This window comes from Mandrillus leucophaeus, unplaced genomic scaffold (assembly GCF_000951045.1).
Source record: "Mandrillus leucophaeus isolate KB7577 unplaced genomic scaffold, Mleu.le_1.0 Scaffold1336, whole genome shotgun sequence".
Classification (NCBI taxonomy): Eukaryota; Metazoa; Chordata; class Mammalia; order Primates; family Cercopithecidae; genus Mandrillus; species Mandrillus leucophaeus.
In genome coordinates, this window is record NW_012101295.1 from 569,386 (window position 1) to 590,969 (window position 21,584).

Consider the following 21,584-nt stretch of genomic DNA (forward strand, 5'->3'; position numbering starts at 1 on the left):
AAAAAAAAAAAAAAAGGAAGTATCAGATCCAGGACCTGACCCAAGGTCCTGACCTCCATGCTATGCCATATGATTCTTTTATTAGACTATACCAGCACAATCCTTCCCTATGGTCACACATACATGGAATTCTGCCATCAAGCTAAAGAAAAGCAATAAATCTAAGGCTTAACAGTCATCTTCTCTGAAAGTCACAAAAACCAGGGGATGAAAAGAACGTGAAGATTCGAGCCTGGCAGCCTTGGTTTCAAAGTCCAGTTCCCCTGTTTACCAGCTGTGTGCCTTAAGCAAGTTGCTTAATCTCTAAGTCTTGGTTTTATCTTCTATAAAATAAAAGTACATCAGCTCTCTTCTAGTCTGTCATGAGAATTAAATAAGACAATACATTTAAAGCATGTAGCTGTAGCACATAGCAACACAATGAACACAAAATAATTGCTAGATATTATTATACTTGCACCAGTGAGTCTGCAAATCTCACCAAGCGGGAGCTACACAAACAGATTTCGAGATGCAACATCTGCATCAACTGGGAGCAACATACCGCAGTGCACATTTTATAGCCAACACCAAAGTCAAAACGACATTGCTCATCCATAGAGTAATTGATTCCAGGAAGTTCTGGGAGTTTAGGCCAATCATGATCAAAAGGGTCATCAAGGAGACAGTCATAGGAACTGTAGGAAGAAAAACATTGCATGTAGTTAAATGTTCATTAAAAAAAATCAGGTCCTGATTTAAAAAAAAAGTAGTCTTTGCTTATATACTTTAGAATTTCATCACAGATCATACAGCAATTTTGCAAAAACATATATTTAAGGTTTTGGTTTCGGTTCCATTTAGAAAAAGACTCTTTACCTGTATTCATGCCAGGAAAGTAAACCAAGCATGACTTAGGAGTGTAGTAGAGCCACGATTATTTGAGTCACTAATTAAACCACCACATGGTGTGGTAGGGCACATCCTGACACCTATACTGTAGAGCACAGCTGGTACCATATGCAGGAACCACATGACCGTCCTCCCCGCAACCTCAAGTTTGACCATTAATCAAAGATTCTATAACAACTTACTAAAGGAAAATTACATTACAGTTAAAAATTTACTTATATTGTAGACTAATGGCTTCAAGTATTATGACTCCATGATAAAATTGTTGTGCCGAATCTTCTAAGTCATAAGAAAATGTTTATTATCAATAATAGTTTTCATTTACTAGGAATTTTGCTATGATCAAGTCCTAAGAGTCAGTTTTATGTCTGTAGGCTATAAAATAAATACTTTCATGACACGCAGCAGGGGACATACTGGATATATCTTTTCAATTCTTGACCACTGCATCGGGACCAGTGGTAACGATGGAATGCGGCTTGTACCAAGGGAGCCATGACACTTCCCATAGCAGTCTCATCACCACACCTGTTGCCTTGTCCATCATGCTCCATTCCCAACCTAGAACACAAAAAGACCTCAGTGGTAAGAATCAGGGGCTACTGCCTTCACTTAATTTTGGTTTTGAAAATAAGCCCTGGGAAATAACGTATTTTTAAGTCAGCGTGGCTTTCTTGAAGAAGTCACAGAAACAGAAATTGACAGCAACCTGACAGAAATGCCTTTCTTATTCTATAGCTCTGAAAACCACAGGAGTGCCTCTGCAAGCCAGTCACTCATTTAGTTTCAGTGCATGACCTCTTCTCTGTTTGCAGTTCTTCACACTTGGCAAAAGACAAGAATTGCATGCTGGCATGCATTCTGCCCAAAGAGGAAACAATACTGGGAGAAGCAGGAAAGAAAAGATCTTTTTTTGGCTTTATAGCTGTCAGCAGTGACTTACACATGGCCTGTTTCATGGGCTACTACAAAAGCAGATGAAAAACCATCCTCATGATTCAGGGTACAACTTCTCACTGGATGACACATGCCGGTGACTGGAGCATATCCTGTAGAGAATAACAATTACTTTTATTTTCATTTTATGAGAAGACTCATTAAGAATTACAACTGGACCTTTGCCTAGGGGAAAAAAACTAAAAGCCTTTCAGGAAACAGGGGCAGCTTTATTTCCCTACTAGCATTGTGTCACATTCTCTTGGGAAAGCCACAGGTAACAGTCTCTAAAAAGATTCACTGTGTCTGCATTTCCTCCTTTCCTAAGGGAAGGAATGGCCCGGGGTTACCATTCTCTTCTGCCCACCAGCTAAGCCCTGTCTTTCTGTTTTAGTAAATGGTCCTTCACATCGTGGTACTGATGAAGGAAGCCAGAAGTTCCATCAATGTTGAAAAGAAAATCATCAGTCTGCTTCTTCCAAAGTCCACATCAGAATTTATTAGATAAATGTAAGCTGACTTTGGAAGAAAGCTCTTTGGCAGCAGTCATTTCTCATGGCATCTCTTTTTTCATTCCAAGCAGTTAGTGGAAATCACACTGCATTTTACAGCATCCCCTCCATGCCCCAAATGCACAATCACTATTTTAAAAGCAAGTATAATTTATGATGGTATTTAAGTGGCTTTAGCATTGAGAACTCCACAGAAGTCACTGGAAGCATCAGAAAGAAAATGTATGCTTGGCTGGAGTGTGGTGGAAAATGGTGGTGGAGAGCTGAACATTTGAACAGACTGCCTGATTTAGGATTGCTTTTTAAAAGTCATGACCTTAAGTATTTCTTCTACATATTGATGGCAATACCTTGCATTCCAGCAGGTCCAAAGTCTTGCCTGGTTAAAAAAATTGCATGGTCATGGTGTTCAGAGTGGTTGAGATCAGATCTTTGTTGCTGGGATGCCCAGCGACACACATTCTCCAAGCTTCTGGATGGGTTTCCCCTTTCTATGAGGCTGATGGACTAAGAGAAAACAATATGTTAAAGCCACACATGACAATTTCCCAAAGGCTTCGTTTGATAATTTTCTCTGAAGTTGAATTTGAGATTAAAGTATTTAAACAATGATTCAATAATATTTAGGGCTTATTTTGATATTCACTGTGATTTATGAATTCTAAATGCCCATGAAGGGTATTTTAATAATAATTTTACCTGTGTGAAAGTCAAATAATGCCATTTATGAGAATAGTTTTGTTACGTTTGAGAGAGAATCTCACAATTTTACCTGTGGGAAAGTCAAGTGATACCATTTATGAGAATGGTTTTGTTTTGTTTGAGACAGAATCTCACTCTCTCACCCAGGTTGAGGTGCAGTGGCATGATCTGAACTCACTGCAACCTCTGCCTCTCGGGTTTAAGCAATTCTCGTGCCTTAGCCTCCTAAGTAGCTGGGATTACAGGCGTCCACCATCATCCCTGCTATTCTTTTGTGTGTGTGTGTGTGTGTGTGTGTGTGTGTATGTGTGTGTGTGTGTGTATTTTTAGTAGAGACGGGGTTTCACCATGCTGGTCAGGCTGGTCTGAAACTCCTAACCTCAAATGATCTGCCTGCCTTGGCCTCCCAAAGTACAGGAATGTTTGATACTGAGATTTGCTATTGTGAGGCAACTTAATATTAACCATTTAGGTAATAATTTTAGTAGTCTAAATAATTCCTGGTTCAGCTTAGATTTGAGTTTCATAGAAGTAAGAACAAAAATATTGAGAAAGATTCTGGCATGTTTTTCCAGAGATGTGAATGTATAAAATATTAATTAAGATTTTTGTTTATTTTTTATGATCCAGAATTAATCAACATTTGGGGAGAATATGAATTCTTCCATGAGTTGGCAAGGCTGGTGAAATCTTAGTCTATGGAGAACCATCAAATTACATTAACTTTACACTAAAAAACAAAAAGAAAAACTCCCATTTTTTTAAGCTTTACGCTACTGAAGAGGGGTGGACTCTTCCAGTTCTGATATAAGAAAAGAAGTTCGTTGAATGTTGCTACCATCACATTAGGGTCAGGAGTTAAAAGTTCAGGAGGAAAAGGGCCCAACCTTCAAGAACCCACTAGCCACACTTCTCAGAGTAGTTCTGATGAAATGAAATTTGAACTTGGAACCAAAAGTCAGTCCCTATTTGACTGACAGGCTGAATTTTGTTACAGTTCAGCAAATGTTATTACCCGTGTTTACATTCTTAATAAAATCAGCTGCCTTTTTTTATATACTGATCACGTGCTTTTCCAAACACATGCTTTAACCACCAATTGGAGGCTGTTATTTCCAGCTGGGGTTAACTCATATTCCTTGTTGGCAATATAAAGTAGGTCAGGCTTATGTGATAAAGGTCGATGACACTCTCATTATAAAATGATACGTGGATGTTAACTATTTAATGAAATGCAAACACATGGATTTTTCCTATTTCCTAAATGTACAACTTCATTAGTATTTCATAATCAGGAGGATTAATTATGAGAGAGAGATGTGTAATTTTAAATCAAGGAAGTTGTTAAGCTAGTTGTTTCCCGTATGTTTCCTCCTTAAAGGAGCTAAAATCAATTATCTTATATGAAATGCCTACTATGTGCATTTTTATCCAACTTTTGCTTTTGAAAAAATTAAGGCTCTTTTAAATGAAAAGCATTCACTGTGCACCTCACTCTTCTTAAGTGGAAAGATATATGTATATAAAACATTGTTTTTAGTGAATCAAGAGAAGATAAAGATCTTTGTCTTTTTTGTTCAATGTACATTCCAAGCACCTAGAAAATATCTGCCACTTAGTAGGCATTCAATACAATTGCTTCTAATGAATAAATGAAACACACACTCGATGATAACATTAGGCTAAGGAAATTCTCTCTCCTCATAACAGTATCCATTCTTTCCATTCATAAGTCACACCTAAAGTCAGGGGAATTACCTACATCTTTAGACAGAAATAAATAAGCAAATGGAAGCCGCACAAAAATCATTCATCATCTGCTCAAATTTGGAAGTCTCCACTCACGTGGCAGTTTCTTCTCAATTTCAAGCAACTAGGGGTTTATGTGGAATATATCTACGCCTTAAGTTAGACATAGCTTGAACAATTTAGTCTTCTATTTGCTAACCTAGTCCCTAATGTTTACAATTCATTTTTTAAGACATTTTACCTTTGCATATCCCAGCATTATCATGCGCACCAGGACCACATTTATATGCACTCCGAGGGACTCATCATGGTAAATTTCATTCACCTAGAAACAAAAAAAGATAATTGCTAAAAGAAAGGAAACACTGAAGATTTCATGAGATGTACATATAAGCTGTGTAATCTCCACAAATAGGTAAGTAAATTGCTATTTTTAAATTGAGTTTAATAGCTGAACCCTGAAATGTAGTCATTTACTTTTGGCTTTGGAACAATCTTTGGATATGTAAATTGCTAATTCTGTAAACTCCACAGTAATATGAACGTACAGGATATGCTCAAAAGGGTCTTGTTATACTAGTGCGGTGTTAGAAGGAGTCTACGTATGATGTAATCCAAATATAACATTAGCCAAAAGCAACCACAGGAAGGTGACTTTGGCAAATCATTTGCTAGCCTGTGAGTTGCCCGCAACCACAGTAAAGGAAAACAGCAAGCATTTGCCTACTGGGGTGCCTCTGTGACAACTAGGGGTGCTACGTCTGGTTGAGAGATCCAATGGCGATGGGGTCTGTGTGCAGGAGCTGTGTTAGTGTATCTGAGAGCCAGCTAGCAAGTGGGGCAGCTGAGGCAATGACTGCTTGAAAGTGCTACAAGATAGAAATCCTCCAATATTTAAGTTACTAAGGAGACTCTACGAGTACCTATCAGATGAATGTCAGCCCTGGATGCAACTCTGAGTCACTGCTTTTTGTTTAATTTTGAAAAATTAGGCTGAAATTTCTTTTCTTTTTTTTTTTTTTTTCTGAGATGCAGTCTTGCTCTGTTGCCCAGGCTGGAGTGCCGTGGTGCGATCTCAGCTCACTGAAATTTCTAAAAGTGACTCGGTATACTGTAAAATCATAGATGTTGGAATAAGTGCAATCTCAGAGGTCGCAGTCCAACTCTGTTTTATATAGATGAGGAAAATAAAGCCTGTAGAAATTAACTGATATGCAAAACACACAGTGAGCTACTGGCAGATATGAATCTGAAGTGAACTGTAACTGTATCTTCTCATTAAGCTAGTGCAAAATTAGTGCAAATAAAAAATACTTAGCAACATGGCAAATGTTAGCAGGAAGGAGAAAGGTGGAGTTATCAGGCTAGAATGCAAAGTTCTTGGCTGTTTCCAAAAACAACGACTCGACTCTTGTTAAAAAGACTAAAAGAGGGATGAAAAACTAACTGCAACTCAGCTTCAGATCCGGGAGATTTGAACAGTAGGCACAGAAATCTGAAACCTGCACAGAAAAGATAGGCATAATCTCATAGAGAGTGGCTTTAAAAATAAATATAACTCAAGAATGACTGAAGAATGCTCTAAAACAAGAAACTCACAAATCATAGTATTTTGATTTGCCACACAGACCAGGAAGATTCAACTGAATTGTTTCAAGAATCCAACGTGACTGCACAGAAAACCTTAAAAAAATCAGGGTCTTGAATGTAGACTGAAAGCACACTTATTGAATTTGTAGGAGTCACAAACAAGAAAAGAACAGCAAAGGTGGAAGTAAAAAATCTGGCTAAGCTAGAATATGCTAGAGATAACAAAGTGTAACTTAAAAAGAAAAGATGTAAAGTCCTTTTAAGTGGAAAAATGCATGAATATACACACACATACATTTATACATATATACACATGCACGTGCACACACACACATACTCACATACATAGAATGGTAAGACTCAATTTAATACCTGCACAAGATAAGTCAAGCTGTGGAAAAAAATCTGCAATACACACTTGTATTGTGTAAGTGTGCAGGCAGATAGCTCATGCCCAAGTTGTCCCACTCTAGGCTACAGAAAACCTGAAGTATTGAGTGCATTTTTGTGGGCTGTCTTATGACAGAGGTGCTTGACAAAACATGAATATATCATGAGAAGAGCTAACAGCAAGGAGGTCAGAAAATGTGTCTTATAAAGAAGAGTTGGGGAGACATAATGGTTAAAAGCCTGAATGCCCCACATTAATAGTCTCAGATAAATCCTGGTTCAACCCCTCACTGCTTGTGAGACCTTTATTATTCTGAGTCTCAATAAAGCGGACATAATAAAAATAATATCTCATAGGGTTAGGGTGAGAATTAAGAGACTTAACTCACGCAAACAAATTGCTCAAAAATTTTATGAGTGAGAGGGAGGAAGGGGTTTTTAAGGATATTAGAATATAAGAAGTGGAAAAGAAAAACATAGAAGAATTAATAGCTATAGAAAATAAAACTTAAAACCATTCACATTATTAAAGGGGTGAATTTCAGCTTAATATAAAGAAAAAGTGAATGTTAGACCAAAGCTGTTGTTTCTTATGTGCTTTTTAGTCATGGGCTGATTCTCTTATCTTATGCCACACTTCATGCTGCCTAACTGAAAAGTGAATCAACTCTTCCACCCCTCCTCTTCTGGATTCATTATCTGATAACATATCCCTAACTTTATAGTTGCAATAAAAGTTAAAAGTCAACAGCCAGGCCTGTCACCAACACATTCATTCAGAGACTCATGTCTATCCCAAGAGGCTTCTTGTAAAGCAGCTGTTTCAAATTAGAAACATGGCTTTGCACACCACGTTATACCATGTACTTAGTTTAATGAAGTTGAAATGTAAAATGCACTTGATGTTAAAATAAGGTTGAACAATGTTAGTAAATAAACAAAACTAGATAATAATAAAACAAAACTAAAGAAAAGGAGACAGAAAGAGTGAATTAATTTCTGGAGAAGGAGAAGTAAGAAAGGGTAGGAGGCACTTAAGCCAATGCACATAACAGTGACAGCTACACTGTAACATATGTAATACATCAATGCTATAGGAAGCTCCTACATCAGAAAGTCTTAGAATAATAAAATGAAGGAAAGATGGGAATAATGACAAATAGCTTGTGATATTTGAGTTAGTATAAAATGTACATATGGTCATCCTAAATTAGTAAATTCATTTGTACTTAGTGAATTATAAATTAACACAGTGTCAAGAAAGTACAATGGACAAAATTATTAATCTCAATAGCAAATATATTATAAAATGAATAAAAGAGCATTTTTAAAATTCAGATTTACCATTCACCAAAATAAAAGTATTACTTAACAAAAGTCACTATTATGCCAGGCTAACTGGAAAACAGGGTGACCCAGTAGAAACCAAAATCAGTCTAAGAATGTTCTGAGTCAGCATGCATTCTGAGATTCACAAAATACGCATAAATTATCACAGGTAGAAATAATCAAATACAAGGGAATCACATTTTTACATAGCACAAAGTATTCTTTCAAAGTGGCAAATAACCAGCTGTCTATACTGTACAAAGCACTGTATCTTATTATTTTGATTTTCAAGGTTTAAAAAAGTTCCTCCATATTATTCACTTCTAAAATATATTTAATAATTTGACTGCTTTTCATCTTGCCAGGCCCTATCAATTCCTGAGATGTACTGTTTTTATATTCTGAAATACATAGAGTATGATAAGAGTTGGAGAAATAATATAGCACCATATTATTAGATATTTAAAACCCTGGGTTCTGTTCCCAGCTTGGCCATGAATAAACTGAGTGATCTTTGGTTGGTCATTTAACCTGAGTCTTGCTTTTCTTGTTGACAAACTCTAATTTTACTTGCTTTGTCTGTTTCACAGTGTTGTTGCTCAAAACAAGCAAGATGCCATATAACTATACTCAGCAAAATACAAAGTACTTGAGCACCTATCCCCCATCCACGCACAAAGTTTAAAAAAAAATTGTGAGTGTATTTTCATAATCTACCTGAAAAGTTCAAGAAAAACAATTGCCCTAATTATAGTTTTTCCTGAAAGGGACCTCAAGATTCTTCTATTTGAAATTTGTTAAATCTCAATCTCATTGAAACACCTAGTTTAAATTATCAAGAAAATTATTGGGAAAAATCATTTAAAAGCTATTTCCAGCAGATGGCAGTATGCATGCTTCAGAGGGGCAAAGGACAAGCTGCTTCATACACCTGAATGTGCTTACATACCAGTCAGTATGTCAGTGTTTTCCTATATTTACACATAAATGAAACAATCTCCTTGAAATTAAATAAGAATCGTAAAATATCATAACCTGAGAAAAATGCTACGTTTTAAATGCTTACTCATTTGACTCTTAAGAGCAAAGAAAAATATTGGAAAAAATCATTATTTAGACTTTTTAAAATGTCATCTGATTACAAAATTACATAAGAGGCATAAGGAAATTCTCATGATCTGGCTGTTTTTAACACTCAAATAATATAGAGAAATAACTAAAAGGATATACTAAATTAGCAATTTGAATCTGTCAAGATGGGCTAAATTCTTATTAGGAAATTCTTAATAATTCTAAATAAATTCTTATTTATTAAGAAAGTAATTTTACAACTTTCAGTGAAAAGGAAAGTAACTTTTCTGAAGTAAAAGCAAAATCAACGAAAAGAACAGCTAATAATACAGAGAGCTTATCAGCTTCCAGACACTGCATTAAACACTTTACCTATACTAATTCAAGTAATCCTTGAAATAACTTTAGAGATATTAACTGCATTTTACAAGTGCAAAAGCTCAACATATATTAGAGAGCTCAGAATCCTATAGCGGACAGACGTTCTCATTGCCCAGAGAAGTTAAGTAACTTGCCTGAGATCACACAATTAGTACACAAGCAAGGGATAAAAATGAGCAGTCTGACTTCAGAGTCATAGCTATACCCATTTTGCTGTACTTCCACAGACCTGCAGGCCACAACACTGTCATTATACATAGGATGTGGTTTTAAATTCATCAATAGCGATTCTCAACCTTTGAGTTTAAGAATATAGTGTGGAAACATATTGAGAAAGAGAATGTAAAATTTGCAGCTTCTTTTCATAATCTTCCTTAAGTAAATTTTAAGCAAATGAGGAGTCAGAGTTTAAATTTAATATAAATAGGATTTATTGATGACCAGTATGAGAGTATTCCACAAAATAATGAGAAGAAATAAAGAGGAGCTAGAGAAGAAAAATGAAACAAGAAAAGAAATCAAGGGTGAAATGTACAACCAGTGTTTTGGATTGCAAGAAAAGCAGTCAGCATAAACATTCTAAGTGATGTATTTGACACTGCATAATGCAAACCAAAGTACATCTACAAAAAAAACTGAGTATCTTTTCACCATGTGAGCCAACCTATTGGACCATGGGTAGATTTTCTGTGAGGTGTTCAGGGTTGAGCCTAGAGTCTTTATTAAATTACTTGAAGAAAGGGGTGAACAGAACATTAATTCAATTTTCAGATGACCTGATATTGGAAGAGTTTGTCAATGATGTGAGGGAGGAAAAGGTAAAATCAAATCAAGTATTCCTTTCCTTGAAATGAAAATTCCTTCCAGGTTTGTTCCCGGACAGGACAAATTCTCCCAGGACATTTCGCTGGCAGGACAATCTGACCTGTTTTGTCTGACTAGCTGATGAACAGCTTTGTCTGTCTGGCTTCAACAAAGCAATACTCATTTTTTGTTCAGATGGGTGGATTAGGTCTTGAAAGACTGGATAGCTTAGCAGTGGAGAGCATGAGCTCTGCGTTAGACTGCCTGGATTCAATCTTAGTTGTGTGATGCTGGGCATGTTATTTGTCTCTGTGCCTCAGTTTCCTCACCTGTAAACTGGGATAATTACAGTATTATCCTCATAGGATTGTTGAAAGGAATAAATGAGTTCATATATGTTCAGTACTTGATGCTTGGCCGTTGCAAGTACAAAAAAAATAGCTATAATTATTGCTATTATTCATATAGAAGCAAATAAACACCACATATATACAAAATTTTTTTTAAAAGAGACTTTTGGTTAACTGAAAGTAAACAAGTACTGACAAGATAGCCTAAATGATTCTGGCTAGATATAAAAGAATGCTGAAATGGACTGAGAAAAATACTACTCTGTCTACAACTATCTCTTACGTAGGTAAAAGTTCCAAATTCATACCTGGTTGGATTCTCAGCCCCATACTCAATGCTCCTTTTCCTCAGAATAAAGAGGTGTCTTCCAATCTGCCAACTCTTCCCTCATCTCCAATCTCATATTAATAATAACTACTGTTTATTGATACTTTTATCAAATATTTATTGAACAGTTGCTATGTGCCCAAATGTTCTAGGGGTGGAGAATGGAATAGTCAATACCTTTAACTCTCTGCTCTTACGAAGCATATATTCTATTGGGTAAAACAGCCTATAGGTAAGAAAAAAATAAATGCAAAAAGACATGCAGGCAATGTCATTTGAAATGGGAATAGGTGTAATCAAGAAAACAAATATATGAGTGACAAGATAGAGGAGGACAAGAGGAGGTGAAGATTGGGTACTATTTGGGATTGGGTAGTCAGGAAAGGGAGAATCATGGACAGGAAGGAATAATTGTGTGACTGTTGAGGGAAAAAACAATCTAGGCAAAGGGAAGAGCAAGTGCAAAAGCTCAACATATATTAGAGAGCTCAGAATCCTATAGAGGACAGACATTCTCATTGCTACTTTATAAAGAGACTGAGACCCAGAGAGGACACGCAGTGTTTTCCTCAAATGATTAGCAAAGCTCTCAAGTCTATATGATATCAGTGCCTGTTCTCTTTTCGCAAATACCTTGTTCTATGTTGTGTTTTGTTGCTGTTGTTGCTGTTTTGTCATGGTGGAAGCACTGAGTCTCTAGACAGTCACTCCAAAAATCCCCTCCATGCCCCTTGTTGAATTGCTTCCTTCCTAGGGATAGTAACATTCTCAACTTTCTTTCATGAAAAAAAAAAAAAAAAAAAAAAAAACCTATCTACAATGTTCTGTGGGATGTGGTACTGTTTACAATGATATTCTTCAATGACACTATTCTGTTTCTTTAGCATGATTAGCTCTATTTTCTTTGCCTAACCTTTACATGTCAGGGTTGCTCAAGGTTGGTTTGTTTGTTTTTTGACTGTTCTCTTGATACCTGTTTCCCCTGCAATATTCTCTTCACTGCCGTTTCTTCAACCAATACCTTATAGGCTGATAAATTCAAAACTTTGTTTTTTTGTTTTGTTTTGCTTTGTTTGTTTGTTTCTTTTGAGATGGAATTTCACTCTTTTTGCCCAGGTTGGAGTACAACGGTGTCATCTTGGCTCGCTGCAACCTCTGCCTCCTGGGTTCAAGCAATTCTCCTGCCCCAAGCCTCCCAAGTAGCTAGGATTACAGGTGCACATCACCACACCTGGCTAATTTTTGTATTTTTGGTAGCGATGGGGTTTCACCATGTTGGCCAGGTTGGTCTTGAACTCCTGACCTCAGGTAATCTGCCCACCTTGGCCTCCCAAAGTGCTGGGATTGCAGGCATGAGCCACCATGCCTGGCCCCAAACTTTTATATATCTAACAGTGATTCATCTCTCTCTCATGCGTGAGGGCCATCTGTTCAACTCTAGTAATAGGACTATCTATTTAGAAGTATACCTGGATACCTCATAACACACCCATCTTGTCTCTAAAACCTGTTCTTCTCTTCTAAATATTTTATCCCAATTACAGACTAAATCATCCTTGGTTCCTTCTTCTTCTTCAAGTATTAGAGTCATTCTACTACCAAGTACTGCAGACATCTCTCAAACCTGTCCACCTCCACACCCGGCAGCTTAGTAACCATCCAGCTCATGCAGACTGTTGCAATAACGGGTTAAAACTTTTGTAAATATTTTGTATGTAGGTGATTTGGGCACATTTTAGTAGCTCTCCAGAAAGGAAGATTGTAAGGGTCGATGGTTGTTTTCAATAAACATGAGACTTTCCTTTTATGTGAATTATGTTTTACTTCATTTAAGTATCAAAGGAGCTTTGGAAAGCCCAAGAATAGGCAGTCAGCTGTGAGGCCCTACAGACTCTTGTGTCCTTTGTAACAATGGACACATACCAAAAGCCCAGGTAGAATTGTTTACCTTTCCTCAAGATTGAGAAAGATGGGTTAGCACAGGATGCTATAAACTTTTTCTGTGTTTTACAACCCGGGAAAATATAAAGGCTGGAATAAAGTAAGGAAGGATAAGGTCAGTCTGATATCTGTAACCTAAGAAACAAGGATGTGTGAATTTCAGGAAGGAATTTGAGGCTGCAAAAGCAAATGGGGGAAAGGAAGAAGAAACTGAGATGTTTCAGTAAAAATCTAAGGGACCTCTTAATCGGCAATACTGTGCGGATGTTGTGTTATGTTAAGGTAGCATGTGATGTGGGGACTTACTTCTAGAGTGATAGATTCAGGATATTCCTGGGAAGGTGAGTATGTTTTTATAAAAGGTGGCTGAAGCGACTTGTGCTTGCTGCAATCTATCTCTGTGATCTGGTATGTTCAATCCACATCGGGGAAATTAAGACAGTTTGTTGAGGGAGGGAAGTATAGTGTACATAACAAGGAGTATGGACCTAGATAGCCACTATGAACTTAGAAACTATGTGTCTGTGTTCATAGCATAGTGTCTAACAGAGTCTCTCTCCTCCAAATAATTCTAATAATGCATCTCTTTCTAAAACACGGACTGATCAAGTCACTAATCTTCTTAAAAACCCTTTATGACTCTTCTTTGACAAGATGAAATTCAAACTACTGAGTATGGCACTTATTATTTTCTAAAGTTAGCCCCAGCTTCTCTTTCCAGTCTCCTCATCTGCCATCTCCCCTAAATACGTTTTAATTTTACCAAGCAGCCAATCTAGAGTGGCTCCAAAGACTCCATGAACTAATACTTTTAGTATCTTGTTACAAGCTGTTCCCCATCTTCCAAAAACCTCTCTCCCCTTTTTCTAGCAGGAAAATGCCAATTGAGTTGGAAAAGTCCAACTGAAATGACATGTCCTCTTATGAAGATTTCAATGGCCACTGGCATTATTTGCCAAACCATATCCTCTCTTTTTCAATTCATGTTTACATAGTACTTTGCAACTGAATCTCTTGAAGATTAATATATTTTATAGATCTCTATCACATTGTATTATCATTTGTTGATTGGTTAATTTTACCTGCTACAATTAGCTCCTTGTAGAAAGGAGCTATGTTTTATTAATTTTTGTCTCCCAATAATTTAATAGGACCTTGCCTATGGTAGGTTATATGTGCTAGGTGAATAAATGCCTAGAGGACTGATTTGAATTCAAATGTAAGAAATGGATTATTGATAATGACTCAGAACAGAAAACTGCTACATGATATGCTAAGGTTACATGAATATGTATACTTTCCAGGTAAATCTGCATTGCACTCACATTCAATGTTTTCAGAAAAAGTTAAAAAATCAAAAGTAGTGTATTTATATAACCATCGTTAAGTAACCAGTAACCACATATATTTGCTGCTAACTCTTGAATAAGTCCATTAATACTTTTTAAGGGCCAGGGTACTTCTGTGGAGTTTATATTTTCTTTACAAATATTGGTTAGGGAAGCTTGCCCTGTTCAGATAACCCATTTATGCTGGTTCACTGTCCATCGTAAATAGCTAATTTCAATACACAAAGAAATTGATGAATTCACTCAATAATTTATAATTTCTTAGAAGTCCAAGACTGTTTCTTTGTACTGGGAGGCACTCTTTTAAATGAACTGCTTTCTTATCATTTAATAAATCCTGAGATTAAGGCATAAATTCTATTATTTACAGGACTCTAAAAATGTTAATAGGCACATTAGACCCAGAAGACCATTTCACAGATCTTAGCAAATAAAAAAAGATACCTTTGACCTGTCACAGACAGCAAGGTGTTGCTGATGGAAAATATCTGGCACATTGAAAGAAAACAACCTACCCTCTTAACCATAAAAATCTGCCTCATCATCCTGTTAGAATCTTAAACAAGATTGCTAGCTGGTTTGATTCAATCAGGTAACTAACTGAATTCTCATTTCAAAGACTTGAGTTGTATGACAAGACACAGAAACAAATAAAGGAATCAGAGTTTTATCTAGCAAGAGATATATAAAATGACTCAACTTTGTAATGAGAGGCAGTGAAGTTTGGGGAGGAAGAGCTTCAGGCTCAGAAGGCAGATATAGATCTGGGCTCAGGTCCTGACTCTGCCATATTAGCTGTCTGACCCTGGGAACATCACCTAACTTCTTTCAGCTTCAATCTCTTTATTTGTAAACTGGGACTAAGGCCGAACGCATCCTAGAGTTGGAAAGTATTAAATAATTTATGTAAAGTATTTATCAGAGTTTCAGGCACAAAGAACTAAAATGTTAGTAGTATTATCCTTCACTGTTAACATTAAATCTTTATTTTGAATCTAGATGCAAAACTAGATGATTTCAAGTACCTTCAAAGATTTCATCACTAACCTTAATTCTCCACAATCTATTTTCTTCATTGACCAACTCATCCACATAAATGGAACCATTAACAAACAGAATGTTCAAGCCAAAAAAAGTATAAATTATGGTAGATTCATCTCTTTCCCTCAGCCCATGGATTCAATAACAAATCCTACTGATTTTACCGTAAACCACCTATTATTACTGCAGTCCTCATTGTCTAATAAACCATCCTCTCTTGCCTAGACATTTATACTCACTTTCCAGTTGGGTCTGTCTTCATTGTCCGTAGGCCTCTTCAATTTTTCTTTACAAGACCGAGAGAAGCAGGAACCGACCCTCAAAGGCTTTTATTTTGTACTTAATACTGCATTCAAGCTCCTCCCATGACCTGAAAGATGCTTGCCTTCTTCTCCTAGCTCTGCCTGACTCCTACACACTAAACTTGATCCACGATGACCTTCTTTTAGTTACTAAAACACATGCCCTTATTAAATGGCTGGATCTTTTACATTAAGTCCCAATTTAATAATCAGTTCCTGAAAGAAGGTTTTCTTAATCAAAATGTCTATGTATAACCTCTATCACCCATTTGCTCTGTTATTCTCTTTCCCGGCAAACTGTCAGTTCCTTGCATAGTTCTTATGTAACCTATGATGTAATTATTTGATTTCTCCACCAGTCTATAATCTCGCTGAGATCAGGAAATAAGCTTATTTTGTGTTAACCACCATATACCTGGTATATAGCATTAAAATATTTATTAAAAGGCTGAATCAATCAAAATTTTATTGCATGTCTACCACATGGCAGACACTTTTTGATATAATTATGAGGCTTAATAATATACAGTAACTGTACTCAAGGAACAATCAACCTATTAGAGAACTGCTCCTGTTGAGGTTTGGGTTGATAATTATGGACCATGTCAGGAAATTAAAACTTTAAAAACTCTACTCTCTTGAAGCTTGGTGAAGGATTCAGGCAAGCTCCAAGAGGGTCAACAATTTTTTATCATGCTTATTGGAATATTCCCAATACCTAAAATAGGCCTTGCACATGGCAGACGATGCGTCAATATTTATAGCATGAGACATGCCCCACAGCTGAGAACCACTTTCCCAGCAAGTCAACCATGCTACAAGATAGTAAAACTATAAACATTTCTTAATATAACAAGATATGATATGGAATCCTAAGAAAGGCTTAACATATATGACAAATCTCTTATTTGAAACATTAAAACATTGGATAGGTTCATATCCATGTGTTTCTTCTTCATATAGGAAGCTTGGTGAAATGTCAAGATCTACAAAATAGAAAGAGGTTAAACAAAAGCAGATGGAAGACACCTGATTATTCTCTCCACTGCTTCACAAAGGTGTGGGGATGAGTTAGAGGGTCTCCTTCCTTTCTTGGGAAGTTATATCGAAATCATCTAGGGCCTGCTCAAACTTGTTCACTTGGCCCTCAAGCCTCCAGAGAAAAAGTGTTAACATAGTGAGCTACCTTTCCTGTAGCCAAACATTTGCATGGCAACACCTACAGAATTTTACCTCATTCACACGCACAGTCATCACTGTCATTAGGAAATACAGCCCTGAAATAGATTAAATATATTTGTATCCAAAAAGTGGACAACTTGCATGGCTAATTTAAAATAGCAGATAAACCAAAGAGATTTAACATTACTGCTGACATATAATAGCAAATACTGTGTTTTTAAGTGTTCTCATTACGCTTAAATTATGATTGAGTTAAAATTAAAAATAACTTAAACATTCTAGGTCAGTTTCTCTTCCCAGTAACACTGGCTTTTTTTAATGATTAGCTTTACAACCTTATCATTACTTGAGACTGTTTTATGAACTGTAAATAATTTTTTAAAATTTAGCTAAATTTTATTAACATTTTAAAAGTCTCCTTTTCCTCTGAAAAAATTGTAATAATTTCCATTTTGCAATATAGTTGGAAAGAATATATGATACACAATAATTGATAATTTATTTCTTAAACACTGCTCCCATTATATCATTGCATTTGCCATCTATTTCCTCTTGTTTTGAGTCCAAAATTTCTGACTCCCTCCCAAGATTGTTCCTGATCTACCTCTACATTATTTATATACATTTGTTCTTCTTTCATTAAATATACATTTAACACTTAATACATGAGCTCTTTTCAATAAAAGCATGACACAACAAATATAACCTTCTCTTTAAAAGGGAGTCCCGTTTAAATTAAGGTGATAACTCTGAAGCAAATTACTTGGACCTAAAAGTATTCCCTTAATTCAGGAACTACCATCTGGGTTCTGATATGGAAATGAAACTGACAACCCGGTAAAGGGAAGAGCACATCTGCTGAGTAGTCAACCAAGGCAAAGTTGACAAACAATTTTAAAGGACAGCAAGATCTTTTCTCTACCATAGGGATACCTTTCATCCTAATCAATGCAGAAAGATAGAACTGTTTTTGCTGTTAGCTTTCTTCTACAGTTTCTCTCCAGGACCCTATCTGACATTTCATCTAAGTCTCTATGTCTATGTAGGCCTCAAGCCTGGTGAGTCATAATTTTAATTGACCATGAGAAATCATAAAGCATGGCCAGCACAGGAGATAGTTATTTGAACATTGTTAGAAAAAAACTGAATGTTCCTGGTCTTGAATTTCCATGAGTTAGCTTCATTAGGGTATCATTGTCGGTTTCTCTTTCTGCTTCTCATTCTCATTTGATGATGAATTACAGGAAAAGGAAAGAGCCCGCTCAGGTCAGTATTTTGGGTCTGACAGGCTACAACAAGGCAGTGGTATGGAGGAGAGGGAAGACTTCAGTCTTCTGTCTGTCTTGGCTAAAGTTGTCCACCTGACACCAGAGGGAAAACCTGAAATTATCCAGTTGGAGAGTGATGGGAGTTGGGAATAAGACTAATTTAGAACAAGGTTTCTAAATCTCAGCACTGTTGACATTTTGGGCCAGATAATTAAAAATTCTACGCTGTGTAGGGCTGTCTGTTGTGCTGTAGGATGCTGAGCAGCATCTGTGGCCTCTCTCACTATTAGCAGTAGCATTCCCCTCCACCCCCGGCCCAACCACCAGTGATAACAATAAAAAAAAAGTCTACAGACATGGCCAAATGTCCCTGGGAACTGACATGGACACAAATGTATCTTCAGTTGAGAACCTGATTTAAAATAATGAAAACCTTGTGACTATACACTTAAGTATATGCAATTGTATGTGCAATTCAGTTCTCATTATTAATAAAACTATTTCATTCTTCATCTGTGTGATTTCCATGTCTTTCAGTTGGTCATGAAGTTGGAGAAGGAAGGGGACAAGTGTTATTCTCACCTCTCCAAATCTCTTACCAATACTAATTACTTAAAATGCAACTAATATATTAAGTTTAAAAAAATTATTTTCTCTCTCATAGCTCCATTCTCTGATACTCTATTTATTTTAGAATAATTTGTATTTGAGACAGAATCTTAGCCTATTATCCATTTTTAAAATAGATTTAAGAACAAAAGTCTTCTTGACTGTTTTTAAAACATAAAATGCATCACTTTGTTATTCCTTTGACACTCTCAAAATCATACTTACTACTTACTGTCTGGTGAATATACTGTAGCCATTCCTACATAGAAACCTTTCACATTTTCACATGTCCTTCAAAAAACACAAACAAGGCAAACAAAAAACAACAAAAATAGGAAAAGAAATCTCTAAAAGCAGTTTAACTCCTAACTTCTTGATGAATTACATAACTAATAAACTTGTTGAATCTTTCAAGTTTATATAATGATGAAAACTAAGTCCCAGAAAGAGACATGATTTGTCTAAGGTCACAAAGCCAACTAGTAGTATGACTAAAACTAAAGCCTTACCCTCCTAAATTCCAATTTAATAATTTTATCATTTAATGTTTGGATAACTATGGTCACATCTCCATTTGCTAAAGTGTTATAGCATTTATGATATACTGCCTATAATATGACTTAATAATAGCATAACTTTTATTGTTTAGGTTCTTTTTCCTTCTAATTTTCCCATGTATTTATTTTTTCTCCTCTAATAGTTATAAGTTCTATGAGGACAAGAAACGTATCAAAATTTCTGTTGCATTACTCCAAAAGCCTTCTTATTAGGCACATTTGCGGGCCAAATAAGTCTGTACTGATTGTCTTCCAGATACCAGAAAAAAGTAGCCCAGGGACATAATGAATGACATAAGAATAACATCTCCATAGGAATTTTGAAATTTTAGATCACTTACAAAGTAAAATTTGGTATAGAGAACTAAAATATGATTTTCTATTTGTGCATCTGAATATGGCACTGTAAATAATGGATGACTTGTATTTACTCACTTCATCCTCTCAACATCCCTATTATTTTTCTCAATATGCTGATAAAGAGACAGAAGCAGGACAGAGAGTCCAAGAAGCATGCCAAAGTTACACAACTAGCAAAAAGTTAATAGTCAAAAGGTTAATACGAAAAGTTCATTGTCAAGAGTTGAAAACATTCATGTGATTCACAAAGGATGATCGTCTGTACACATCTATTGCCAAGGCTAGTAATTTGTTTTCTGTGTGTTGTTTGGTCTTCATAACAGAAATTAGTGCCAAGAACAAATAAACATGTGTTTGAATTTCTGTACTCATTTTCTTTTTCACAGAGACATGGTATAAGTGTAATTTTATAAATTGCTATCTCAATAGACCAAAATATTATTAACAGATATTAGCATAAATAAAATCATGTTTCATGAAATTAGTAATTTTTCTCCTTCAGTACAGTTGCTTGAAATCTAATCTTAAGCATGGAGGAAAGAGGTAAACTACAGATATCCAAGAAATTATATTAAATATCAAAAGTTGTGCGAGGGGGAGGGTGTATTGAGAGATAGGGAAAGAAAACAGAGCATAGGCTTAGGTAATAAATTTGCAAGATCGATATAACATGTATTACTGGCATGAGGTAAAATATATAGAGTACATCAACATCTCAATTATCTTTTACAAGTAGGTGGTTTACATGTTATTATTTCTCCTCAATTGTTCTCTGCCAATTTAAAAAGAAAGAACACAGGTTTCAGGATATTGACAAAATTTCTTCTGAATCTGATTAAGGTTCATAAAGGAGAAATAAAGATAAATTTAAAGAGACCATTAGTGGTTGCTGTGCAGCACTGTGCCAATAGTTGTATGCTTGGTATTAATAAATACATTACCTTTGGTCTTATAATGTTGAAAAAAATCACATTTGTTCAAAAGCTGTAACAACAAGAATCCACAGAGTTACCAGGCATAAATCATTCTACATAATCCTGTGAAGCAGAGTGATTCTAGAAAGAACTATTTTATCCTTCATGGGCCACATCAAAGCAGATGGACAAAGTCCTGTGAGTTTTGATTATCCCCAGAACAAAATAAAAATTACAATTCATGGTTTAATTCCATATCATTATGGCTTTTTAAATTTATGATTCCCCCTTGACAACAATGGAAAACTACTTGATCAACCAAAAGAAACTTTTGCTTCATGCTTCCTTTATTTTAGCGTTCTTGTATTTTAAATATGTAGCTCAATAATTTAAATTTAATGCCATCATGTACATATTTTGGATGCAGGGCACAGTCATGGAAGTTCTCACACAGATTGCCAAAGGGTACCAACAAATAAGAGAAGTGAATTAAAAGATCAAAAAGCTTTAAAAAGGAGTCACTACTTACAATGTTCATCAGGGTCAGGAGGTAGTTTTGGACATGCTCTTTGCCATGGAAACGGACCACAGAGTCATCCACTCCCAGCAGTACCTCGATGTTGTAATCGTTTTCTCCCGCGTGTCTACGGCGTCTCATTGTTTCATTCAGTTGCTGGTGGATGTTGCCATAAACAGTACCTAGATCATCAAGGCCTTCCAGGTCTGACTCTATTAAGAAACAAAAGGAATCAGGAATTTCAGTTTCCCCAATTGGCCTTCCAATAACTTCTTAGAAGAAAAGAATTTTCTCAGGGGCCTATCAGTATCATTCATAATCACTGAGATGCTACTTTTCAGTTTATTCCTTAAATAATATGCATATGTATATGACCAGACAGACCTGCTACAAATTCAACATAGAACAGCAACACTGAGGGTAGAATCATATTATTATACAGGGAGCGGTGCCATCATGGCAGACTGACTATTCTGTAAGGATAGAAGTGGTTCAGTTTTTCTCCCAGCAA

General features: G+C 36.0%; 1 protein-coding gene across 1 annotated transcript in view; it reads right to left on the minus strand.

Annotated features, from left to right (window-relative positions):
* ADAMTS3 (ADAM metallopeptidase with thrombospondin type 1 motif, 3) overlaps nucleotides 1-21,285 on the minus strand; it is a gene marked incomplete at its 5' end in the record, with an annotated part of 60,141 nt that extends 38,856 nt beyond the window's left edge. Inside the window, 6 exons of the mRNA XM_011973051.1 lie at nucleotides 545-677; nucleotides 1,309-1,452; nucleotides 1,835-1,940; nucleotides 2,690-2,846; nucleotides 5,032-5,115; nucleotides 21,086-21,285. Of these exons, the coding sequence (XP_011828441.1) occupies nucleotides 545-677; nucleotides 1,309-1,452; nucleotides 1,835-1,940; nucleotides 2,690-2,846; nucleotides 5,032-5,115; nucleotides 21,086-21,285 (824 nt within the window). The remainder of the gene's footprint in view (nucleotides 1-544; nucleotides 678-1,308; nucleotides 1,453-1,834; nucleotides 1,941-2,689; nucleotides 2,847-5,031; nucleotides 5,116-21,085) is intronic.
* Nucleotides 21,286-21,584: the final 299 nt, after the last annotated feature.